Source organism: Triticum urartu, chromosome 5 (genome assembly GCF_003073215.2).
Source record: "Triticum urartu cultivar G1812 chromosome 5, Tu2.1, whole genome shotgun sequence".
NCBI classification, from domain to species: domain Eukaryota; kingdom Viridiplantae; phylum Streptophyta; class Magnoliopsida; order Poales; family Poaceae; genus Triticum; species Triticum urartu.
Window position 1 is genome coordinate 270,354,686 of NC_053026.1, and position 23,767 is coordinate 270,378,452.

At 44.6% G+C, this 23,767-nt stretch overlaps 1 protein-coding gene across 2 annotated transcripts; it reads right to left on the reverse strand.

Moving 5' to 3' along the window:
- Positions 1-12,567: 12,567 nt before the first annotated feature.
- LOC125508577 (ATPase family AAA domain-containing protein FIGL1) lies at positions 12,568-22,757 on the reverse strand. 2 transcript variants are annotated; one of them, XM_048673329.1, is made up of 13 exons: positions 22,346-22,757; positions 20,780-20,918; positions 20,076-20,504; positions 19,314-19,558; positions 18,652-18,779; positions 18,457-18,575; positions 18,286-18,378; positions 14,202-14,303; positions 14,019-14,121; positions 13,517-13,600; positions 13,358-13,453; positions 13,122-13,249; positions 12,568-12,880 (listed from the first exon to the last, which is right to left on the reverse strand). In XM_048673329.1, the coding sequence occupies exons 1-13, from the start codon at positions 22,642-22,644 to the stop codon at positions 12,779-12,781; spliced, it is 2,067 nt and encodes a 688-aa protein (XP_048529286.1). In that variant the 5' UTR covers positions 22,645-22,757; the 3' UTR covers positions 12,568-12,778. The 2 variants fall into 2 exon arrangements, with proteins under 2 accessions (XP_048529286.1, XP_048529287.1); XM_048673330.1 differs by having other exon boundaries at positions 20,780-20,913; positions 22,346-22,751.
- Positions 22,758-23,767: the final 1,010 nt, after the last annotated feature.

Sequence of the window (23,767 nt, forward strand, 5' to 3'; positions counted from 1 at the left end):
TTATGAAAATTATAATAAGATGCCCTCTGATTTTTAATCTAATATTAAAGAATTTTTTTTCTTCGCAAAAGAATTTTAATGCTATGATTGAAGAAAAATTGCTTAAGATTGATGATTTGGCTAGGAACGTTGATAGAATTGCTCTTGATGTTGATTCTTTGAAACTTAGATCTATTCCACCTAAGCATGATATCAATGAGTCTCTCAAAGCCATGAGAATTTCCATTGATGAGTGCAAAGAAAGAACTGCTAGGATGTGTGCTAAGAAAGATGCCTTTATAAAAACGTGTTCTTCTAGTTCCTATGAAAATAATGATGAAGATCTAAAAGTTATTGATGTGTCCCTATTAAATCTTTGTTTTGCAATATGAATCTTGATAATGATAAGTTATTGATGTGTCCCTATTAAATCTTTGTTTTGCAATATGAATCTTGATAATGATGGGACTGAATATGATCCACCTTTACCTAGAAGGCATTCTAAGAATTCGGAATTTGTTGATCTTGATGTTAAATTTGATAAAAGTAGGATTGAAGAAATTAAAACCCTAGATGTTGCTAAACCCACTATATTGGATTTCAAGGAATTTAATTATGAAAATTGCTCTTTAATTGATTGTATTTCCTTGTTGCAATCTGTGCTAAAATCTCCTCACGCTTATAGTCAAAATAAAGCGTTTACTAAACATATCGTTGATGCCTTGATGCAATCTTATGAAGAAAAACTTGAATTGGAAGTTTCTATCCCTAGAAAACTTTATGATGAGTGGGAACCTACTATTAAAATTAAAATTAAAAATTATGAGTTTTATGCTTTGTGTGATTTGGGTGCTAGTGTCTCTACTATTCCCAAAACTTTGTGTGATTTGCTAGATTTCCGTGATTTTTATGATTGCTCTCTAAACTTGCATCTTGCGGATTCCACTATTAAGAAACATATGGAAAAAATTAATGATGTTCTTATTGTTGCAAATAGTAATTATGTGCCCGTAGATTTTATCGTTCTTGATATAGATTGCAATCCTTCTTACCCTATTATTTTTGGTAGACCTTTCCTTAGAACGGTTGGTGCAATTATTGATATGAAGGAAGGGCATATTAGGTTTCAATTTCCTTAAAAAAGGGCATGGAACACTTCCCTAGAAATAAAATAAAATTACCATATGAATCTATCATGAGAGCCACTTATGGATTGCCTACCAAAGATGGCAATACCTAGATCTATTTTGCTTGTTATGCCTAGCTAGGGGCGTTAAACGATAGCGCTTGTTGGGAGGCAACCCAATTTTATTTTTATTCTTTGCTTTTTGCTCCTGTTTAGTAATAAATAAATTATCTAGCCTCTGTTTTGGTTGTGTTTTTTGTTTTTAATTAGTGTTTGTGCCAAGTAGAACCGTTGGGAAGACTTGGGGAAAGTCTTGTTGAACTTGCTGTAAAAAACAGAAACTTTAGCGCTCACGAGAACTGCTGTAATTTTTATTTGGAAAGTGATATTTAGTTAATTCTTTTTGCAGATGATTAATAGATAAATTACTCACGTCCAGCAATTTATTTTAGAATTTTTGGGGTTCCAGATCTTGCGCTAGCTACAGATTACTACAGACTATTCTGTTTTTGACAGATTCTGTTTTTCGTGTATTGTTTGCTTATTTTGATGAATCTATGGCTAGTAAAATAGTTTATAATACATAGAGAAGTTAGAATACAGTAGTTATAACACCAATATAAATAAAGAATGAGTTAATTACAGTACCTTGAAGTGGTCTTTTGTTTTCTTTTGCTAACGAAGCTCGCGAGATTTTCTAATTTAAGTTTTGTGTTGTGAAGTTTTCAAGTTTTGGGTAAAGATTTGATGGATTATGGAACAATGAGTGGAAAGAGCCTAAGCTTGGGGATGCCCATGGCACCCCCAAGATAATCTAAGGACACCTAAAAGCCAAAGCTTGGGGATGCCCCGAAAGGCATCCCCTCTTTCGTCTACTTTTATTGATAACTTTACTTGGAGCTATATTTTTATTCACCACATGATATGTGTTTTGCTTGGAGCGTCTTTTATGATTTGAGTCTTTGCTTGTTAGTCTACCACAATCATCTTTGTTTTACACACCTTTTAAGAGAGCCATACATGATTTGGAATTTGATAGAATACTCTATGTGATTCACTTATATCTTTTGAGCTTTATAATTTTGCTCTAGTGCTTCACGTATATCTTTTAGAGCACGGTGGTGAATTTGTTTTATAGAAACTATTGATCTCTCATGCTTCACTTATATTATTTTGAGAGTCTTAATAGCATGGTAATTTGCTTAAAATCCTAATATGCTTGGTATGCAAGATTCATAATAAAACTTTCTTATGAGTGTGTTGAATACTAAGAAAAGTTTGATGCTTGATGATTGTTTTGAGATATGGACGTAATAATATCAAAGTCATGCTAGTTGAGTAGTTGTGAAATTGAGAAATACTTGTGTTGAGGTTTGCAAGTCCCGTAGCATGCACGTATGGTAAACGTTATGCAACAAATTTGAAACATGAGGTGTTATTTGATTGTCTTCCTTATGAGTGGCGGTCGGGGATGAGCGATGGTCTTTTCCTACCAATCTATCCCCCTAGGAGCATGCGTGTAGTGCCGAGGTTTTTGATGACTTGTAGATTTTTGCAATAAGTATGTGAGTTCTTTATGACTAATGTTGAGTCCATGGATTATACGCACTCTCACCCTTCCATCCTTGCTAGCCTCTTGGGTACCGTGCATTGCCCTTTCTCACATTGAGAGTTGGCGCAAACTTCGCCGGTGCATCCAAACGCCGTGATATGATACGCTCTTTCACACATAAACCTTCTTATATCTTCCTCAAAACAGCCACCATACCTACCTATGATGGCATTTCCATAGCCATTCCGAGATATATTGCCATGCAACTTTTCATCATTCCGTTCATCATGACACATTCATCATTGTCATATTGCTTAGCATGATCATGTAGTTGACATAGTATTTGTGGCAAAGCCACCGTTCATAATTCTTTCAAACATGTCACTCTTGGTTCATTGCATATCCCAGTACACCGCCGGAGGCATTCATATAGAGTCATCTTTGTTCTAGTATCGAGTTGTCATCATTGAGTTGTAAATAAATAGGAGTGTGATGATCATCATTATTAAAGTATTGTCCAAAGTGAGGAATAAAAAAAGGCCATAAAAAAGAGAAGGCCCAAAAAAAGAGAAAGGCCATAAAAAAAGAAAAGGCCCAAAAAATAGAGAAAAAGAGAGAAGGGACAATGTTACTATCCTTTTACCACACTTGTGCTTCAAAATAGCACCATAATCTTCATAGTAGAGAGTCTCTCATATTATCACTTTCATATACTAGTGGGAATTTTTCATTATAGAACTTGGCTTGTATATTCCAACAATGGGCCTCCTCAAGTGCCCTAGGTCTTCATGAGCAAGCAAGTTGGATGCACACCCACTAATTTCTTTTGTTGAGCTTTTATACATTTATAGCTCTAGTGCATCTGTTGCATGGCAATCCCTACTCCTTGCATTAACATCAATCGGTGGGCATCTCCATAGCTCATTGATTAGCCTCGTTGATGTGAGACTTTCTCCTTTTTGTCTTCTCCACATAACCCCCTCATTATATTCTATTCCACCCATAGTGCTATGTCCACGGCTCGCGCTCATATATTGCGTGAAAGTTTATAGGTTTGAGATTACTAAAGTATAAAACAATTGCTTGGCTTGTTATCGGGGTTGTGCATGATGAGAGCATTCTTGTGTGACGAAAATGAAACATGACTAAACTATATGATTTTGTAGGGATGAACTGTAACAAGTGTCATGCTACAGTAATCTCATGCCTAATGATGCTATGTCATCATATTATTTTGATAATCCTCACTTTGCTTCAAACCGAACTCAAATCCAAATTCTATGGCCAAGTCAAATCATAATTCTATAAACAGTAAAGCTAATATGTTCACAATATTCTATAAATTCTCCTGACCTTTGTCAAGTTGAATCCAACTTAAATTGGCTCACAAATAAATTCCTAGGAAATTAATAAGTGGTCCTAAGGCTTTTAAATTGGCCTTTTCAAAATAAGCAAATACTTATAATTTTCCAAATGATGTGAAACATTGTGTGTGGTCTCAAAATATTGCAATACTAATTATGTGGCCATCTACACTTTTTACAAAAATCTTTTCCTAACAAATTAATATGTGAAACAGAGTTATAAAAAAATAGGAACAGAAAAGGGAGAGAGGTTCTACTGGGCACTTTGGCCCAGCTAACTACACAAAAGGCCAAGTGCGTTCTTTGCACTTGAGCCCACTGACTACAGTGCGGCCCAGCCCAACCTGGGCCTTCTTCCACCTCGCTACAGGAGGTAGAAGGGTGCGTGGCGCACATCCTATGCGCCATGACCGTGGATGCCTCCACGTCAGCTCCCCAAGCCTATAAACACGTCTCTGAGAAAACCTAGATCGCCCTCGCCCATTCCCCCCTCGATCCCCCTTCGCCCCCTCCTCTCTGGTTCGAATTCGAGCCTGCGAGCTCGGGCGATCACCGTTGCCCCGTCCTCGTTGACGCGTCCACCGGCCTCCTCGGCGTGCGGGGGCGCGTCCTGGAGGTTCGTCGTGTTCGTCTGCGTCCGTTCAGGGCATCGGAGCAAGGTGGGGAAGCTTGCCGTGGACGGCGCCCGTTCGACCTCTTCTTCCTCCGCCCGTCGTCCACCTCGGTCGTCGCCGGACCAAGCATGCGAGCTGGGACGGCCCCGCTGCGCTGCATCGGCCTTCGTCTGGCCTCGGTTCGCGACCACCGTCGTCCCAGCCTCCCCCGCAGCTACTAAGCCTCGCTGGCCTCCTTGAGGCCGCTCGGTGAGCTCCCACTCGCCCTCCCTTCTCTTTTGCCATCGTGCACGCCCGCTAGGTAGTTTCCCGCTGTGGCCGAGCGCGACCGCTCGAGCCCGTCGACGTCCGCGCTCCGGTTGACCCTCGGGTCATGCGCGTGCTCCGCCGCCTGCCGCTGCTCGCTGCCCCCGGCACTCGCCCGTCGCTTCCGCATCGCCGCTGCACTTGCTCCCGCGTCGCCGCGCCGGCACCCCGCGCCGCTCCACGCACACGCACGGCCCGCGCCGGCGTCTGCCCAAGCGAGGCCGCCCTCCTTGGCCCTCCGCGCCCAAGCGCCTTGGCCATGCCGCCGCCACGCGAGCGTGCGTGCCAGCCATGGTGGCTGGCTATGGCCTTGGCCGGCCTTGTGTATATCCGTGTGGTGCGTGTCTATTAGATTAGGAAATAATGGCCCACGGCCATGTGCCCCCTGCTAATTAGGTAGGTAGAATTAATTACTAACATTAGTTAGCCACTGTCATTTACCACCAGGCTCCACCTGCTATTTAAGTTAACAACATAATAAAATCAATCTGTTACTATCTGGGTCAATGACAGGTGGACCCCGGTCAGCCCTTTGACTAGTCAAAGTTGACTAGTCAACTGCTGAGTGAGCAGTTAACCTGGCCCACCAGTCAGCCCTCGGTGGGTGTACTTCTGGGTACACTTGTCCTGTTATGCACTTGCTTGCTAGGTATTTACTGTTTCTTCCCCCTCTTCTCTCCGGTAGACCCCGAGACCGCTGCCGCTGTGATCGACTACGTCGACGACGACCCCCTCCTTGCCAGAGCAACCAGGCAAGCAAACCCCCCTTGAGCATTCCGATATCGCCCATTTCTTTCCCTCTCATGCTTGCATTAGAACTGCTACTATTTTCTGTATGATCCTACTCTGATGCATAGCCTGTTGTTGTTACCTGCTTTCATACCTTACCTGCTTATCCTAAACTGCTTAGTATAGGATGATTAGTGATCCATCAGTGACCCCCACCTTGTCCCAGTTGCCCCGCTTTATGTTCGATGACTCGACCAACGTGATCGATGCCCAGGGCCCGACACCGCACATCACCCCCCCCCCTTAGTTGTACGACTCTGCAGAGTTACCATCGAGTGTCGAGGGTGGAACCTCTTACATCACTCCTGATGAGATCTCCGTAGTGTAGCTTTACGGTCGAGGTCATCGAGGGTGATTTCCTCCTTAACCACTTCCGTTACGGCTCTGTCGTGCAACCCATCAAACGTGAACCTCGAGGGTGGATCCTCTTACGTTCACCTTGATGACAACATCAAGTGGAATTCACCGGGGGTGATTCCTCGGGTTTTCCCCTTGGTGTTAGACACACAGTTACTATGGTTACTATGACTTTGCACTGAACCATGTGACTAAAGACGGGTTGACCCTGAGTGGTACCCGCGCGAGCTTAATTGCGAGTGATGTGGAGTCGGGTTGACCTGGAAGGTGCCCGCGAGATACTTACGAGGCGTGGCCGGGCATTCTTAGCCCTTGCCGCAAGTACTCGAGACGGGGCGACGGGGTCACATCGATCGTGAGTCTCTGCTCGTTACCGTGCATTCCTAATCCACTACGATTTGGATATTTGATCTGAGGGGCCTCTGGCCTATACGCACTAACCATCTACGTGGGGACAGTTATGGGCACTCGACGTCGTGGTATCAGCCGAAGCCTTCGTGACGTCCGTAAGCCTGCTCTTGTATTAAGGGGGCTAGTTCTGCTTCCGGCCGCGTTCGCAACGTGCAGGTGTGCAAAGGGCGATGGGCCTAGACCCCTCCGCCATAGGATTTAGACCGGCGTGCTGACATCTCTGTTGTGCCTAGGTAGGGCTGCGACGTGTTGATCTTCCGAGGCCGGGCATGACCCAGGAAAGTGTGTCCGGCCGGACTTAATCGAGCATGGTGGGTAAGTTGGTGCACCCCTGCAGGGAAGAAAACATCTATCGATAGCCTGTTCTACGGTAACGGACACTTGGAGTTGTATCCCGATCGATACAACTAGAACTAGATACTTGTGATGAGAACTGGATGGTGATGAGAATTGGATTGTGATGACACTTGGATAGTATGGCTCTGGGATTGCTTTCTCACAGGGAGTCGAGAAAGGATCTCTGGCCGAGGTTGACAACATTACTGCTACTTTACTTTATGCTACTCCACTCCCTCCTGTTGCTGCAAGATGGTGGTTTCCAGAAGATGCTAGCCTTCGATAGGACTAGGCCTTCTCTCTATTCTGGCATTCTGCAGTTTAGTCCACAGATACAACCCATTCGTTTGATACAGATGCATACTTAGTTTAGATCTGAAGTAAGTCTTGCGAGTACTTTGGATGAGTACTCAAGGTTGCTTTGCTACTTCTTTTTCCCCCATACCTGATTGTTGCGACCAGATGACGGATCCCAGGAGCCAGACGACGCCACCGATGACTACTACTACCCGGAGGATGCCTACTACTGCTTGAAGACCACTGACGATTTGGAGTAGTTAGGAGGCTCCCAGGCAGGAGGCCTTGCCTTTTTGATCGTTGTTGCTTTTTGTGCTAGCCTTCTTAAGGCAATCTTGTCTAACTTATGTCTGTACTCAGATATTGTTGCTTCCGCTGACTCTTGTGTATTCGAGCCTATGTATTCGAGCCCTCGAGGCCCCTGGCTTGTAATATAAAGCTTGTATTATTCTAATTTGTGTCTAGAGTTGTGTTGTGATATCTTTCCGTGAGTCCTTAATCTTGATCGTACACATTTGCGTGTATGATTAGTGTACGATTGAATCAAGGGCATCACATGAACTTTCTTTGGCCATGCTATTTTGAGAAGACATAATTGCTTAGTTAGTATGTTTGAAGTATTATCATTTTTATGTCAATATGAACTTTTGTCTTGAATCTTTCAGATCTGAATATTCATACCACAGTTAAAAAAATTACATTAAAATTATGCCAAGTAGCACTCCGCATCGAAAATTCTATTTTGATCATTTACCTACTCGAGGACGAGCAGGAATTAAGCTTGGGATGCTTGATACGTCTCCAACGTATCTATAATTTTTTATTGCTCCATGCTATATTATCTACTGCTTTAGACATTATTGGGCTTTATTATCCACTTTTATATTATTTTGGGGACTAACCTATTAACCGGAGGCCCAGCCCAGAATTGTTGTTTTTGCCTGTTTTAGGGTTTCGAAGAAAATGAATATCAAACGGAGTCCAAACGGAATGAAACCTTCGAAAACGTGATTTTCTCATCAGATAAGATCCAGGAGACTTGGACCCTCCGTCAAGAAAGCCACGACGCGGTCACGAGGGTGGAGGGCGCCCCCTAGGGCGCCCCCCTGCCTCGTGGGCCCCTCGAAGCTCCACCGACGTATTTCTTCCTCCTATATATATCCACGTACCCCCGAACGATCGGGACGAAGCCAAAAACCTAATTCTACCGCCGCAACTTTCTGTATCCACGAGATCCCATCTGGGGGCCTATTCGGGAGCTCCACCGGAGGGGGCATCGATCACGGAGGGCTTCTACATCATCATCCAAGCCCCTCCAACGAAGTGTGAGTAGTTTACTTCAGACCTACGGGTCCATAGTTAGTAGCTAGATGGCTTCTTCTCTCTTTTTGGATCTCAATACAATGTTCTCCCCCTCTCTCGTGGAGATCTATTCGATGTAATCTTCTTTTTGCGGTGTGTTTGTTGAGACCGATGAATTGTGGGTTTGTGATCAAGTCTATCTATGAATAATATTTGAATCTTCTCTTAATTCTTTTATGTATGATTGATTATCTTTGCAAGTCTCTTCGAATTACAGTTTGGTATGGCCTACTAGATTGGGTGTTCTTGCCATGGGAGAAGTGCTTAGCTTTGGGTTCGATCTTGTGGTGTCCTTTCCCAGTGACAGAAGGGGCAGCAAGGCACGTATTGTATCGTTGCCATCGAGGATAACAAGATGGGGTTTTTATCATATTGCATGAAACTAACTCTCTACATCATGTAATCTTGCTTAAGGCGTTACTCTGTTTTTAACTTAATACTCTAGATGCATGCTGGATAGCGGTCGATGAGCGGAGTAATAATAGTAGATGCAGGCAGGAGTCGGTCTACTTGTCTCGGACGTGATGCCTATATACATGATCATACCTAGATATTCTCATAACTATGCTCAATTCTGTCAATTGCTCAACAATAATTTGTTCACCCACCGTAAAATACTTATACTCTTGAGAGAAGCCACTAGTGAAACCTATGGCCCCCGGGTCTCTTTCTCATCATATCAATCTCCATCACTTTATTATTGCTTTGCTTTTACTTTGCTTTTACTTTTTACTTTGCATCTCTATACCAAAAATACCAAAAATATTATTTATCATCTCTATCAAATCTCACTTTCATAAGTGACCGTGAAGGGATTGACAATCCCTAAGCGCGTTGGTTGCGTTGAGCTATTGTTTTTGTGTAGGTACGAGGGACTCGCGCGTAGCCTCCTACTGGATTGATACATTGGTTCTCAAAAACTGAGGGAAATACTTACACTACTTTGCTGCATCATCCTCTCCTCTTCGGGGAAATCTAACGCAGTGCTCAAGAGGTAGCAGTGTCCATGTACCAATCACCACCTCCAATGTAGTTGTTCGACGTAGGAGCGGCATCCAGCCCAGTGAGGAGCACCGGGTCCCAGGGCGCCGGCGGCACGACCGGCGAGGGGGGCGGAGACGCCATAGGGAAGCCGGAGCCGCCGCTCAACGGCGGCGATGGGTATGCTCCATACAGCCCCGACTGCAACTACGATGTCGGGTAGGCCGGATGGCTTACCGAAAAAACTATGGGCCCACTGACAGATGCTACAGGTGTTGGGCGTCGTCTGGCTGCTGCCCAGCAGGCGAGTGCTGGCCCGCTGACGACCCCCACCAGTATCCGGGAGACTCGTACGCGAGCAAAGCCCCATACGCAGGCAGAGACCCATACGTGGATGCGGGCGGAGTCCCGTATGTAGGATTCCCGTACGTGGGAACGGGCGCGTCGTAGGTGGCGACCGCCCCGTATGGCGGCGGGGCCGCACCGTAGGGCGTCGGCAGCGGGACGGCAGAGGTGGCAGCGGACGGGCCTGGTGACGCCATTGCTGGTCCGACGGCGACGATCGGCGCAATTGGGCGGCAGCAGACGATACGCGCGGCAACAGCAGCGGCTTGGCAAAGGCTAATGGCGGGACGAGCGAAGCAGCGGGCGGGCGGGACTAGCGGGTACAGAGCTGCGGCGCAGCTCGAAGCAACATGCAGCGGCAGCACTAACGGTCCAACAGAGCCACGGCGCAGGTCGGAACAGCACGCGGCAGCAGCACTAGCTATGCACTAGAGTCCCGAGGCGGTAGGCGATGCGTGTGACAGCGGTTTTGGTGCGTGAGGCGGCAGGCGATGCGCGTGACGTGACAGCAGTACTAGCGGTTCCAACGGTGGTCGCGAGAGGGAGCGATGGAATCGAAAGGCGGCCGCGATCGCTAGCGAGGCTGCGAGAGGATGAGGCGAGCCGCGCGGCAGGAGATGCGGGCGGGTAGCAACAGGCGGGCGGGCTAGCGGCGGCTGACGGGATTAGCGACGGCTGGAGGAGCGCACACGCGAGAGGGTAGTAGCGGCCAACGCGGTTGACGCGCAGGCGGCAGCAGCGGATGGGAGGCGGCGGCGCGGAGGAGGCGTGCGACGGAAGACTAGGGTTTAGAACCTAAAAACTGATATCATGTAAAATAAATATGTGAATTACATGATGTATTGTTCTTTGTACATAGCATGTATATATAATGTATAAAGGTGGGCGACAGACCTCAACTATACAAAAAACTAGAAGACGGGCCCAAAACACAATATGCACATAACACATATACTCAACACTAAGCACTAATATCGCATAGCTAATGACGAGTTAAAAGACTAACTAATTACCACCCTGCATGTATAAAAAGATCAATGTACTGCAAAGCTCATACCTTAATCTTCAACTTCGTAGTTCACTTTGTTAGGCAAATCGTACTCCTGAAGCTCTAAATGACTCCAAAACGTGATAAAATAATGTCTAACAAAACAGAGAACACATACTTATGAACTAAACAAAAAGAGTAAAAACATCATGCATGCAAACAAAACCAACAAAAATGAATAGATCTTACCTTTATCTATCTTTTCTTCAACTTCAACATATTCAAAATCTAACTCTAAATCACCCTAAAAATGCGTAGTGAGTTTTTCTTTCTATCTGTTCTTACACACTCAGAGGGTAGAAGAGGAGGCCAGTGTGCTTGCGCACGGACCAAAAGCACAACAGGTTCCCTGTAGTGTCGGCACAACAGGTTCCCGCAGCCTCGGATTCCCGCACTCGTCGGCACAACAGGTTCCCGCAGCCTCGGATTCCCGCAACGAGTGAGTGATCCCCGCAGTGCCATTGCATCCGTTGAAGCAATAGCCAGAGTGATTCCCGCAGTGTCGTCGCATCCGCTGAGGCAAAAAAGCAAAAAACCGAAGTGATTCCCGGGTAGCAGCAGGGCATCAGCGTTGTCATTCATTAGATTCCCGCCCGTGAAATCCGTCGTCCTCCGCGCGTGAGAATCAGCCCACTCTGCAACAGCCCGCCCGTGAAATTCATCGTCCTCCGCACGCGTGCAAATCAGCGCAGTCTGCAACAGCGCAGTCTGTTGGGCTGCATGCAGCAGAAACAGTGCAGCCGCCTACTGCGGTGGTGGCATGGCCTATCGTCTCGTCACACGTGCAGTTGTACATGTTGGCCTGGGCGCGGCAGCGGCACCAGAGGCCGCCTCACCCGATGGCGACGTGGCCCACCTCGCCTGGCCCGTTCCGTCCTAGCTCCACGTACTGTACATAACACGTTACACCAGCGCGGCCACCTCCTGCCATGGCGGCAGGACCCGCCGCCTCCAGGCGTGGCGGCAGGTGCCACGTGTCACGCCTGCCGCCACTAATGAGGGGGTCCTTTTTGTCAATGTTTTCGACGAGTGGTCCTTTTTGGCAATTCTGTTCACCAGGGGGTCCTTTTGGACACTTACAGCTTTGTACCAAGTTCTGATGGCGTGGTTGGCGTCCGATCTGCATCCCGTGGTCTCCAGCTCTCCTTATCGCTTCGCGTGGCGAGCTTCAACCTGTGTCACAGGCCGTCCATCCAACTGCCGCCGTCTACCTAGCTGACGCTATTTACTTTCCAGCAAAAGACCTTACTGTTATCTCAAAAAAAAAAGACCTTACTGTTCATTTGCTTTATCGCCTTTTCTTCATTTGCTTGGGTTGTAAGTCTATAAAAGCCACCATTCTGGATCTGAGTAGGTAGCTTATCTTGTATTGGGTATAATCCTAGCCATCGTTGTTCCAGCTAGCCTATAAGAGTATCCGAAATCGCACTGAGTTCATCGATTTGATCCACCCAAATTCGCTACTTTTCCATTTCCTTCTGAAATGTTTGGTCAGTTCATAGCCTGAACTAACAGGGTCTAAAATGGACTTCTTACTAATAAACCACCTGTCGTTTAGGAAGTGTAGTGCTGCTATGAAGCATAGAGGCTCACAAACATATTGTAACTTGAAATTTATGTAACAGATTAGCTGTTATTTTCCATAGTTCATTTTCACTTAAGGTGATACTGAAGAGGTGCATGGCAGGCAACACTATTAATGACAGTGTAATGTTGTGGGTTAATCAATGAACCACTTATTTGTGGTAATATTCATGGTGAAATCATTGAGCCACTTATCTGTTGTGATGATTTTATTTGTACTTACTACTACATCCCACAATGTAAGACGTTTTTTGCAAGCTATCATAGCTTGCAAAAACGTCTTACATTATGGGCCGGAGGTAGTACTTGAGAATATCCCCATACAAATTAGATTGATAGGCTGCCAAACTGCATGTTCCATTCTTCATAAATCCCCAATTCGCTTGTGGAAACAGAAGGTCTGACCTCCTGCAGAGCAGCCTCAAAGTCCTGTCATCCAAATAAGCGTTCAGAATTAGAACATTACCATCTAGGGGAATGATTCATAAAACAGAAGCTTGTCAGAAATAAACATTTCATATTGATCGCTAGGGGAAAATAGTACTCCCTCCGTCCCATAATATAAGTTGTTATTACAACTGATATACCTTATATTATAGGTCCGAGGGAGTACGTTTTTAGTGGTCAGAAGGCCATCACTGTCTGAACTCAAATACGATATGACTAGTACCTTGAGCATCACCGGACGCACTTCCTCCTTGTTGAGCTTTGTGATTTCAACACCCTGTTGGAGAGCTTCTCTCAGTGGCCCCATTGAGGCATCTTTCACAAGATTTTTCATATCAGATCCCGAGTAACCTGGAAATAACAGAGAACATTGTTTAAATCTTACAACAGGAAAATTCAGTAAAATGGCATAATGATCTAGGTTTAGAAACATGATGAAAGCTGAATGATTCTGTGCACCTTCTGTTAACTTGCAGATGACACCTGTTTCTTTCTCTGAGAGCTTGAAAAGGCCATCCTTTTCCAATAGATTGCGAATTATCCAAGTACGTGCTTCTTCACAACCATGAAATAGTCAGTTTTCTACGGCTATTCCATAGAACAGAAATAGAGCATTACCTGATGAAGGAAGGGGGATGTATAGACGCTTTGTCAGTCGCCTGCGTGCTGCTTCATCTAATTCTTGAGGTCTGTTTGTTGCTCCTGCCATCATTTTTACTCCACGATATTAGTATATGCTACAACACATAGTGATTGATGTTCCAAGTTCAAATTGTTGATCCCAAACTAAAAAATACATGGAGCAAAAAGCGGATCTGCAACGAAGACAGGTCTAACAAGTAATGATCGTCATAAGTCCCAACCCATGGAGGAGCTTAAGCCTGTTTATTAGGGGTGTGTTGGTAAGCTCTGCTATTGTCGTTCATCACAATATGATATTCAACATCACTCCACGGGCTATGTGGTAGAACTTCAAAACATAGCTCTAAGCAAATGTGCATATGCAATTTGCGGAGAGGAAAAATGCAGACTTTGTTGATGCTTCAATCCCATAAGGCAAATCCTAGAATGACACTTGTAATATCATATAAGAAAGTACACCTTTCCATGCATGAGGTACCTATAAGTAAAATTTGCTCGTTTCCACTGTCAAAACCTTCCATCTCAATTAGAAACTGTGTTTTTAACCTCCTACTTGATTCATGTTCACCATCTGATTTGCGCTGCAATCATGCTTAAGGCTGTCAAGTGTCAAAACATGCAATGGATATGGGCACAACAAAAACAACACATAGAACAAAACCTGAGATAGTAGTGAATCAATCTCATCCACAAATATGACAGCAGGCTGACGACAACAGGCTACACCAAATAGTGCCCGGACTAGCTTTTCGCCCTCGCCAATCTTGCACCAGCAAAAGAATTAACAAATCAATATCAACATAGAAGACAAATTAACAATCAATATCAACAACAAAGCCTTTAGTCCCAAACAAGTTGGGGTAGGCTAGAGCTGAAATCCATAAGATCTCGAAACCAACTCATGGTTGCATGTGGATAGCTACCTTCCACGCCCCTCTGTCCATGGGTAGTTCTTTGGTGATATTCCCGTCTTTCAAATATCTCTTCACGGACTCCTCCCATGTCAAGTTTGGTCTACCCCGACCTCTCTTGACATTATCAGCACACTTTAACCGTCCGCTATGCACTAGAGCTTCTGAAGGCATGTGTTGTGTATGCCCAAACCATCACAGACGATGTTGGACGTTGGACAAACTTCTCTTCAATTGGTGCTACCCCGCTCTATCATGTATATCATCATTCCGGACTCGATCCTTTCTTGTGTGGCCACACATCCATCTCAACATGCGCCTCTCCGCTATACCCAACTATTGAACATGTCGCTTTTTAGTCAGTCAACACTCAGTGCCATACAACATTGCAGGTCGGATTGCCATCCTATAGAACCTTCTTTTTACCTTTTGTGGCACTCTTGTCACAGAGAACGCCAGAAGCTTGGCACCACTTCATTCATTCGGCTTTCATTTGATGGCTCACATCTTCATCGATATCACCATCATTTTGCAACATTGACCCCAAATATCAAAGGGTGTCCTTCTGAGGTACCACTTGTCCATCAAGGCTAACCTCCTCCTCGTGCCTAGTAGCACTGAAACCGCACCTCATGTACTCGGTTTTAGCTCTACTAGGCCTAAAACCTTTCGATTCCAGAGTTTGTCTTCATAGATCTAACTTGCTATTAACCCCCGTCCGACTAGCACCACATCATCTGCAAAGAGCATACACCATGGGTATCTTCTTGTAATATCCCTTGTGACATCATCCATCACAAAAGCACAAAAGATAAGGGCTTGAAGCTGACCCTTGGTGCAGTCCTATTTAATCAGAAAGTCATCAGTTTCGCCATCACTTGTTCAAACACTTGTCACAACATTAACGTACATGTCCTTGATGAGGTAACGTACTTTGTTGGGACTTTGTATTTCTCCAAGACCCACCACATGAAATTCCACGGTATCTTATCGTAGGCCTTCTCCAAGTCAATGAACACCATATGCAGATCCTTCTTTTGCTTCTTGTATATCTCCATAAGTTGTCATACCAAGACAATGGCTTTCATGGTTGACATGAAACCAAACTGTTTTTTGGTCACGCTCGTCATTCTACTTAAGCAGTTCTCAATGACTCTCTCCCATAGCTTCATTGTATGGCTCATTAGCTTAATTCCATGATATTAGTACACAACTTTGAATATCCCCTTTGTTCTTGAAGATTGGTACTAATATACTTCGCCTTGATTCTTCTGGCAACTTGTTTGCCTGAAATATGAGGTTGAAAAGCTTAGTTAGCCATGTTATCGTTGTCTCTGAGGCCTCTCCACGCCTCAATGGGGATACAGTTATGGCCCATCGCCTTGCCTCCTTCCATCCTTTTTAAAGCCTCTCTGACCTCAGACTCCTGGATTCTTGCACAAAACGCATGTTGGTATCTTCAAAGGAATCATCCAGCTCAATGGTAAAGCTCTCGTTCTCTCCATTGAATAGCTTGTCTAAGTACTCCTGCCATGTATGCTTGATTTTCTCGTCCTTCACCAGGAGCTGATCTGCTCCGTCCTTGATGCATTTAACTTGGTTGACATCCCTCGTCTTCCTCTCTTGGATCTTGGTCATCTTATAGATGTCCCTTTCGCCTTCCTTCGTGTCTAAGCGCCGGTAGAGGTCCTCGTACGCCCAAGCCCTTGCTTCACTCACAGCTTGCTTTGCGGCCTTCTTTGCCACCTCGTACTTCTCTATGTTGTCCGATCCAGGTGTAGGCGTCTGAAAGTCTTTCTTCTCCTTAATAGCCTTCTAGACATCATCGTTCCACCACCAGGTATCTTTAGCCTCACTTCTACTTCCCCCAGTCACCCCCAAACTCCTCTGAAGCCACCTCATGAATGCAAGTCGCCATCTTCATCCACATATTGTTTGCATCACCTCCTCCTCCCAAAGGCCCTCCTTAATAACCCTCTCCTTGAAAGCCTGAGCTGCCTCCACCTTGAGCAACTTTGGCCCGCCTATCCCGCCAGGCACGAATTTGAAAGCAGAAGTCAGCCACCACAAGCTTATGTTGAGGGACAACACTCTCTCCAGGTATCACCTTAAAATCTAGGCAAGCACGCTTGTCTTCTCTTCTCGAGAGAACGAAATCAATCTGGCTAGAGTGTTGACCACTAGCAAAAGTCACTAGATGGCATTCTCTCTTTTTAAAGAGGGTGTTAGCTACAGTCATGCCATAAGCTAGAGCAAAGCTTAAGACATCTTCTCCTTCTTGATTCCTGATGCCATAGCCAAAGCCCTCATGCACCGCTTCAAAACCTGTGTTAGATGCACCCGTGTGGCCATTGAGGTCTCCTCCTATGAAGAGCTTCTCGCCAATAGGTACACTCGTAACCATGTCCTTCAGGCTGTCCCAGAACTCCCTCTTGTGCTCTCACTGTGGCCTACTTGCGGGGCATGTGCATTGATAACATTGAGAACTAAATCCTCAGCTACCAGCTTGACCAAGTACTCCGGTTCCCTAGCCTCTTCTTGCCTCTTGATGTCTACCACTCCATACTTGAGGCTGTTGATCAAGATGCCTGCTCCATTTCTGTTTGTAGTTGTCCCCGAGTACCACAGCTTGAAGCTGGTATCCTCCACCACCTTCGCCTTCTGTCCCCTCCATACAAGACTAGGACAATCAGCATGCTGATTTTGACTGTGAAGTAAGCATGTTCAAACTCCCCAAAATAGGCAGCCACATACAGGCAGAAATAGAATCTCTATCCAGATTTTTTAACGCAAAAAATCTTCCACTTCTTCTATGACCATAGAATAAAGTGTTTTAGACATGATACAGATATCCGAGGATATACCTTTGACAGAAAAATAATACACTTTATGTTCTCATGACTAATACAGCTTAAAGCTACAATAGACACCAATATTCCATGTATTTCTTGGCTAGTCCAGCAGTTATACAGTTACAGGAATCTCAGCAAGACAGACCCTTTTATTATTTACTGGGTTTAAGAATTAGAAATTTTACCAAGTTTTATCCTACAAGGTATTTATAAATGATTTATGTCAAGTCTAAATAATTCGTATACAAAACACTGATCACATTAAACTGCCCAAATAAGTCACTTTCCATTCTGTAAGTGTTTTTATCATTTAACCTACAATGAAAGATGAAATATACAGGAAAAGCATTATCAGAATTAAGCTAATCTAGATCTATTAGGAATCAAATTAATATATAGAATTGGTAACAATATGCTCCATAGAGCTGGAAAGTGCCAAGGCCTCTCAAGAACCTGTGCAAAACTGTTTAGCTGAGCAATGCATTGCAGGAGTGGTACATGTACCACTCGCATGCATAATGCAGTCAGTCAATGCGGCGTAAACTTGGGAATGAACTAACAATACCAAAAGAATAATTTTTGGAACACATATGTTTGCCCATTTTCATTCTAAATAAATTTGATCTCGAGTTGTCAACTATCAATACTTTTGAGGAACACAGAAAACTGCATCCTGCCACAAGATTATTTGTGTAGGAAGTTAGGAGCAGGTTGTCAAAAGAATACAGGACAGATACGCTTAGAAACATGTTTACACACCCTACTGTATACTGCTTCAAGTTCTTTGTTATTAAGCTTGGAAGCATGGACAATGACAAACTTATTATCACATATCACAAACATCAGTTAGCAGATAGAAAAATCAATTCAGTTGTAACACCTCATTAGTATGTCAAAGATATTAACATAGCATAACAGAAAACGACTGCAAAATGGGAGAAATGTGTCAGTATTGAAAAATCAAAACAAGTGCCAGACATACCCATTTGCTCGTGAGTGAACTTGCAGATATGTAGAAAAATGTTGCCTTAGCCTCACCAGCAATTGCTTTTCCAATCATGGTTTTGCCTGTTCCCTGTGGGAATAAGTGTGCATGCATTAAGATTAAGAAAGAAGGGTAGGCACAACACAGTCAGATGAGATAAGTACCCACAGGAGGTCCAAATAGTAGTAGTCCTCTTCCAGGTGACCGACAACCACGAAAGATGTCTGGACGCAGTAGGGGCCAAATAACCATCTCTGTCACACACTTCTTTGCATGATCCAAACCAGCTATTGCAAGTTGGCATGAATTAGTTACACAAAATACATTAAAAAAATCTGAAGAACTAGGAAGATATGTACCTACCTATGTCATCCCAGCGAACATTAGGGTCTTTATCCATTATTTCGTTACTAACATGCTCAATAAGGCGAGGTTCCAAATTCCTCAACTTCTCAGGAAGCTCACCATCAGGGCCACAAAGCATTTCTAAGCTGATGGTGGTGATTTTTATTAGTAAGATATGATAGCAAGCACCACCAATATATTTAACATACACATATATTTTTAAGGCTACTCATGCATGCAAAAGCCAGATTGGATACCATATAAATTGATCCAAAATACAGTTAATGGCAAGAAACTGTAATAGTTACTTGCATGCTCATGATTTGAACGGCTTTTACTAATGTACATTTAGTTAAGTGATCAAATTTAAGTTCATGTATTAGTTTAACATTAGACAAACCAGTAATTACATTTATTGATACTTAAGTCAATTAACATTTGAGGTGAATGATAGCAATGCGCAATTCAAGGGGGTCTTTGCCAGGAAAGGGAGGGGTAACACTTTTTTCCCTAACATAGAAATGGTTGATATTTGAAGACAGAGACTATCTCCACAAAATGCTGCTTTTTACCATCACTAAGCAAGAAACCAGACGCTAAAATGACAAACAAACTCGCTAGATATTCAGCACTCCATATTGGTTCAAATGCTATCAGACAATTAAGTTTGAATTACATACCATTTTTTTATTGTATCTTCCATGGAATCATCATTTTTTCCAGCAACTCCTCGTGAGTTGATTGCGTTGCAAGCAGATCCACCATTGTTTCGGATAGGGGGGACAAAATTACCACGTGGTCCACGACGAGAATTCCAGCTTGGCCTCACACCATAATTCCGTGTACTAAGGTTGTTATCACATTGCGGAGATACAGAAGCACCTTGGTGGCCATTATGCCCATGCTTTTGCACAGTGTCCATCGCCTACAAAGCAAAAGCCAAAAGGCACCCACCGAACAAGGTTACAGCAAGTACAGATATATTGAACTTTAACCGAAGTGGATATAAGCCTAATCAACCCTTGTAATTTAGGGATTTAATGGAATAAAAGTGTCTTCTGCTAAAAGGATAGTGATGCCATCTGACATTATTGTTGGTGTGGGCCATGCAGCAAGAGCATCGTGCATCACAACAAAGAAAATGAATAAAACAAAGAAACTATCTCATATTCTATGCAATGTGCAAAAAACAACAAAAGTCATGACATGAAAAATTGTGAAGACAGAAGTCACTCATTACATATGAGTTAAGCTTGAATGGTAAAAACCGGTAGCAACCTATTATAAACCATAGGTGATTATGGCATGTCCACTTTTCTTGGAGGAACATAAAAGAATTCCTGTAAAAGAGCGTTCTCTAAAATGCTTATCAAGCAGGGAATGAAAAATTTGAACCAGTATTGGCAGCACGGCTAAGTGCATAATTTGACAAGTGCACATACCAACTTTATCCTAGCAGTCACAAACCCATTGGCAGGAGCATCAGCTTCATCTTGGTTTAATAGAGAATCCGCATGTTCACATATAGGACTTCTGAACCCTGTATGCTTTCGTTTTGAAGTCTGCAATGGCCCACAATGTTTCTTATCCTCTTCAACCCCCAGATAAGCAGGACGTGTGTTATCATTTTTATTTGTTCTGATCTCATTCTCAACACAAGCAAACTCTTTAGACATGTTCCCCTCTGATTTGAACATATTCTTGTCTGACACACTATTTGCCTTCAAGAACTTGTTACCGTACAATGATGTTATTTTTGATTGTGCCATCAATTTTGAAGCCCCAATGCTAAGCTTCTCATTGTCTATGCCAGCTGGGCTTTCCTCAATATGTGGACCCCCTTGAATCGTGAACTTCTCGCAAGCTGAGTTCTTTTGAATTAAATACATGCCAAGGAGAGAAAAATGGCAACAAAAATTAGCAGGCAAACACCATTATTTGTGAATAATCAAGATGTGTGTGTGTGTGGGCATGCGTACGTGTGGGTGTGTCTTTTGACCTTAAGAAAAATTAGAAATGGAAAGGAAATTAAGCAAAAGGGTCACCGACTGGATGCGCCCCAGAGAAAAGTAGAAACGAGATAGAGAAGGGAAAGGAGTTTGAGTGATGAAGATGCGCTTTAAGAATAATATAAACTAGATCATACCTGTTGATCAGCAACATTTCCTTTGGATTTCTCATGAAAAGCCTGAAAATACTTTGAACACTTCATCTTTTCATTGCTAACGTCGCCTTGCTTTGGAAAAACACAACCAGCATTCTTTTTTGCGAGCTCAAACGCTGCACTGAGCTCAAAACACATCCAAAGTGAGGATTGATACCAAACTAAGATATGCCCAAGATAGCATGCTTATAAAGTATAAACTTGAACATTCCCGCAGATAACATGACGTCAATACTAAATTGGTTAGATGTGTGACTTATATGTTCACAATAAATCCAAGAAATTTCTTAATAATATAAAGTGATGATAAAATGTTATATCTTCATCAGCACAGAAGAAAAAAGATCTCTCAATTTCAGAACTCTCACTGATTATATTTCCTAATTCCTATCCTATATCCATTGAAATGATGTCGCAGAGACCATTACAGATATCTGAAGTTAAAACCCAGAAGAAATTGTACCACAACGGGATTCTGCCCCTTCATCCTTGGTGGCTTCATGAGTCTATGCCGGTGAATCATCCTCGTATTCTTCCCTCTTTTCCTCACTATTACACTCTTCGTCCGTGTGTTGTGGATGAGCCTACTGCCCAGCCATCCAATTCTAATGTCCCATATTCCTCATCTCAGCCTACCTATGGCTTGCGTCATCGCCCGCTTCTGCCAGTTGACCGCTATGGTTTTTCTAGTGCTGGGACGCTTTTCTTGAGTTGACTTCTTATCGTGATGTTGTTGTTCATCCCGAATGGCAGAGGAGATTGCTGCTCTTGAGCACACTGCCACGTGGGATCTTGTTTCTCTTCCTCCCCAGGTTTGTCCCATCACTTGTAAATGGATCCACAAGGTTAAGACTCACTCTGATAGTTCTCTTGAGCTACAAAGCTCGTCCTGTGGCTCGTGGCTTCAGCAGGAGCATGGCCGCGATTACGATGAGACTTCTGCTCATGTGGCCCATATGACCATGTTCGCACACTTGTTGCGGCCTCTGAAGCACCGATACGTTCAAATGTGCCGTATCGGCATGCAGGACGTCACCGATACGGCGATACGCATGATACGGGTATCCCTGGCTTATCATGATTTTCGATCTAAAACAAAAAAAAATGCCGGGACGGCGCCGAAGCCTAGTACAGGCCCACTCCAGCACTCACAAAGTCGTAACCCTAAACAACTAGCGCTCTCTCTTGCCATTTGTTGTGCAGCAGATTGGATCAAGGATTCAGCGGCGAACGCAGAGTTCGTCGCCGCGCTGCCGCCACCGCCTCCGCTGCCTGGATCCGCTCGCCCCCATCTGGACTCGCCTCGCCATCCCGTGAACTCCTCTTGTCTCCGCAGCCATCGCCAGCAAGGTATTGCCCCCCCACCACCACCCTTCCGATTTGCATATTCTTAAAGGTCAGTAACTACGACATTTATTGGACCTCAGCAATAGCAATTCAGCTTTTGTATAATAAAATAGTGATGGAGCTGCCAAAATCCTTGCGTCTATCATGAACTAAGCATGAAACGTCAAACTGAATGAATCAGACGCCAGGTAGGGTTTGTACCGGTCCGAGTCGGAGGCGCCAACGCGGGAGGCAGCGGCGAGACGGGAAGAGGCTGCGGCGCGGATGGGCGCGACGAAGGCGGCTTCAGGGCCCGTGTAGGCGGAGAGGGTCTGGGAATCGAGGAAGCCGAGGAGGCGGAGCACGAGAACCTGCGCCGCCGCCGCATCCCCGCGCTCGAGCGCGGCGTCGGCGCCGAAGAGGAGGGAGTGCATCCGCCGAAGCAGCCCATCCACCTCCTTCCGCCAGTTCGTCTGGCTGGCGGAGGAGGAGGAATCGGCATCGTGGGGTTGCTCCGGCATTTCGGGTGTTTCAGAGTTTCGGCGATTTGGGAATTCTCGATTCTCCTCCCGCTCGCGGCTGCAGGGTTTTACGGCGTTTTTACCGCGTTTGGTTCGTGACAATTTTGGATCTCTCCGGACTGGATTAGTGGTGGTTTTCATCAAAAGAAAAAAAATGACGAGTAAGTTAGGGGACGCGTATTTGATGAACCTGGTTCCACGTGTATCCTTATGAATAGTAAAATTAAAATACATACTAGTAAGAAATAAAAGAATCTGATTTTTTAATATACATAACCAACCGGTTCAGGATGTAAGTGGTGTTGGGTCCCACTAGTCCCACATATGTCATCCACCAAAAAACGTTAAGTGGCGTTCGTGTACACCCAGGAAAATTAACCGACACAAGTCGATAGCCTAGAAAAGTCCATCAAGCCAACGGCAGTCCACAATTCTCGTTCGCGTCCTTCCCCAGTCAATCGCCATGCCCTAGGCTAGGGCGCCGCCGCCGCCATCTCCACCGCACCACCTCCCCCGCTTCCAATCCTTCCTTCATTCCATGGCGTCGTCGTCGCCGTCGTGTTTCTCGAAGAGACCGCCATCCAAAGACATCGCGGGCGACCAAGCCGAGCCTTGCGAGGATGCCTTCTCTGCTCTCTCTCCCCTATCCTGCCAATGCCCTCTTTAGCTCCTGCTCCTGCGCCGCCGTCAAAGGGAATAGCCGAGGACCAAGTCGAGCCCTGCGTGGCTGCTCCCTCCCCAATCCCGGTGATGGCCTCTTCGGCCCCTGCTCCCCCACCTCCTCCTCTTCTCCCCCAAGGTATGCAAAATCCCCCCCCCCCCCGAGGACAGTTCATAGATCCTTCTTGTGAATTGTGGTCTTCCTGAGCCTTAAGGTTGGACAGTGTTGTTGTGAATGTTGTGTAGCTGCAGGTCAGGTTGTGTAAACTACTGTAGTACTACTTGTGAATGTTGCTACTACTTGTAAATTTGTCATGTGTGAATTTAGGCCATGTTAAAGAGTCTGATCTTCTATGAAATAAATTCATATGCAAGTTTTTTGAACATTTGAAGTGTGAGAATGTCTGAAGAAAGCAAATAGAATAATTCTACGTTTGCGTCCATTTGTTCTGATTGCTAGTTA

Bases quoted from the DNA above. Each gene is read 5' to 3' on its own strand.
- LOC125508577 (XM_048673329.1), bottom strand. From the start codon at position 22,644: ATGCCGGAGCAACCCCACGATGCCGATTCCTCCTCCTCCGCCAGCCAG. The intron at 18,780-19,313 runs GTATGTAATTCA...CACCACCATCAG, and splicing joins GAAGATACAATAAAAAAATG to CTTAGAAATGCTTTGTGGCC. The intron at 13,454-13,516 runs GTAATGCTCTAT...ATGGTTGTGAAG, and splicing joins CATCCCCCTTCCTTCATCAG to AAGCACGTACTTGGATAATT.